Raw genomic sequence first — 1,246 nt, forward strand, 5'->3', positions numbered from 1 at the left:
TTTTTTTTTTAAATGTCCAATCGCACGTACAGTTGCTGGTGCTGCTCAGGTGTACGTACACCTGAACGCCCCCATTTTGCATGCAAGGAAGCAAATTTATTTTTCAATATTTTGTATATATAAATATATATTACATTGAGAAATCCTTGCATGTGCATGCACATTTAAACAACTAATTTTTTTATTTCTTAATATTTGTTTCCTCCCCAAAGAGGGCCCTAAGGGGGCCCCCAGGGGGGCCCCCTTGGGGGCCCTCCTGGGGCCCCCCTTGGGGGCCCCCCATGGGGGACCCCAGTGGGCCCCCATGGGGGGCCCCTAGGGGTCCCCCTAGGGGGGCCCCTGGATCCCAAAAGATGGTTTCAATAGAATCCTTTGGGGGCCCTTAAGAGGCCCTTGTAGGGGCCCCTCTGGAAAACCCTAGAGAGGTACTATGCTGCTGTGGCTTCTGCAGCAGCAGCAGCAGCAGCAGCAAAAGGCCAGAATGCAGCTGTGTAGAGGCAGCAGCACTGCGAAGGGTCACAGCGGCCCCCAAAAGGGTCCCCAAGAGTTTCTTGGGGGCCCCCTGGGGCTGGGGCCCCCAGGGGCTCTCGGTGAGCATTTGAGGGGGCCCTGGGGGCCCCTGCGCAGCAGCAAAGGCTCAGGCAGCAGATGTTGCGCCTCTGCTGCCGCTGCTGCTGCGCGTTTGCTGCTGTTTCGCTTCCTGTTTGCATTTTGCTTCCTCACAGGCAACAGCTAGCTGCTGCTGCTGCTGGGGGGTGGCTAGGTGTTATCCTCTGAAAGACACAACGCCTTTCTACCAGCTTTGATTTGCATAATTTTATATTTAAAAGCGGAAAGAATAATTAAAAATAGCTGCTGGGGGCCCTCGGGGGGCCCCCCAGGGAGCTTGTTGCTGCTGCAGCACTGCGTGCACAGCTGCTGCTGCTGCTGGGGGCCCCCCTGGTGGCCTAAAAGCTCCTTTTTCCCCTTTTCCAGTTTTTTTATAAATTAATTAATTAATTACTGAAAAATAAATGCTTTAGGAGCTTGAAAGATGCTGAACTGCAGCAGCTGCGCTCTCGCCGTGCCGTGGGGCCCCTTAGAGGCCCCGAGGGGCCTCCCGAGGGGCCCCCAAGGGGCCCCTGGAGCTAAAAAACAAAATAAAAAAGTAAAGTTAGGCAGCATTTTAAGTTTCAGTTTTGTTGATTTCGAAGCTGCTGCTACTGCAGCAGCTGCTGCTGCAGCAGTAGCAGCAACAGCAGCAGCA

The 1,246-nt window shown here is 53.9% G+C and overlaps 1 protein-coding gene across 1 annotated transcript in view; it reads left to right on the plus strand.

Annotated features, from left to right (window-relative positions):
- Positions 1–451: 451 nt before the first annotated feature.
- The window catches only part of ETH_00033975 (uncharacterized protein), a gene marked incomplete at both ends in the record, with an annotated part of 3,438 nt that continues 2,643 nt past the window's right edge, over positions 452–1,246 (plus strand). Inside the window, one exon of the mRNA XM_013374760.1 lies at positions 452–590. Within this exon, the coding sequence (XP_013230214.1) occupies positions 452–590 (139 nt within the window). The remainder of the gene's footprint in view (positions 591–1,246) is intronic.

This window comes from Eimeria tenella, genomic scaffold, assembly GCF_000499545.2.
Source record: "Eimeria tenella Houghton genomic scaffold, Eth_scaff2279, whole genome shotgun sequence".
In the NCBI taxonomy this organism is placed as follows: domain Eukaryota; phylum Apicomplexa; class Conoidasida; order Eucoccidiorida; family Eimeriidae; genus Eimeria; species Eimeria tenella.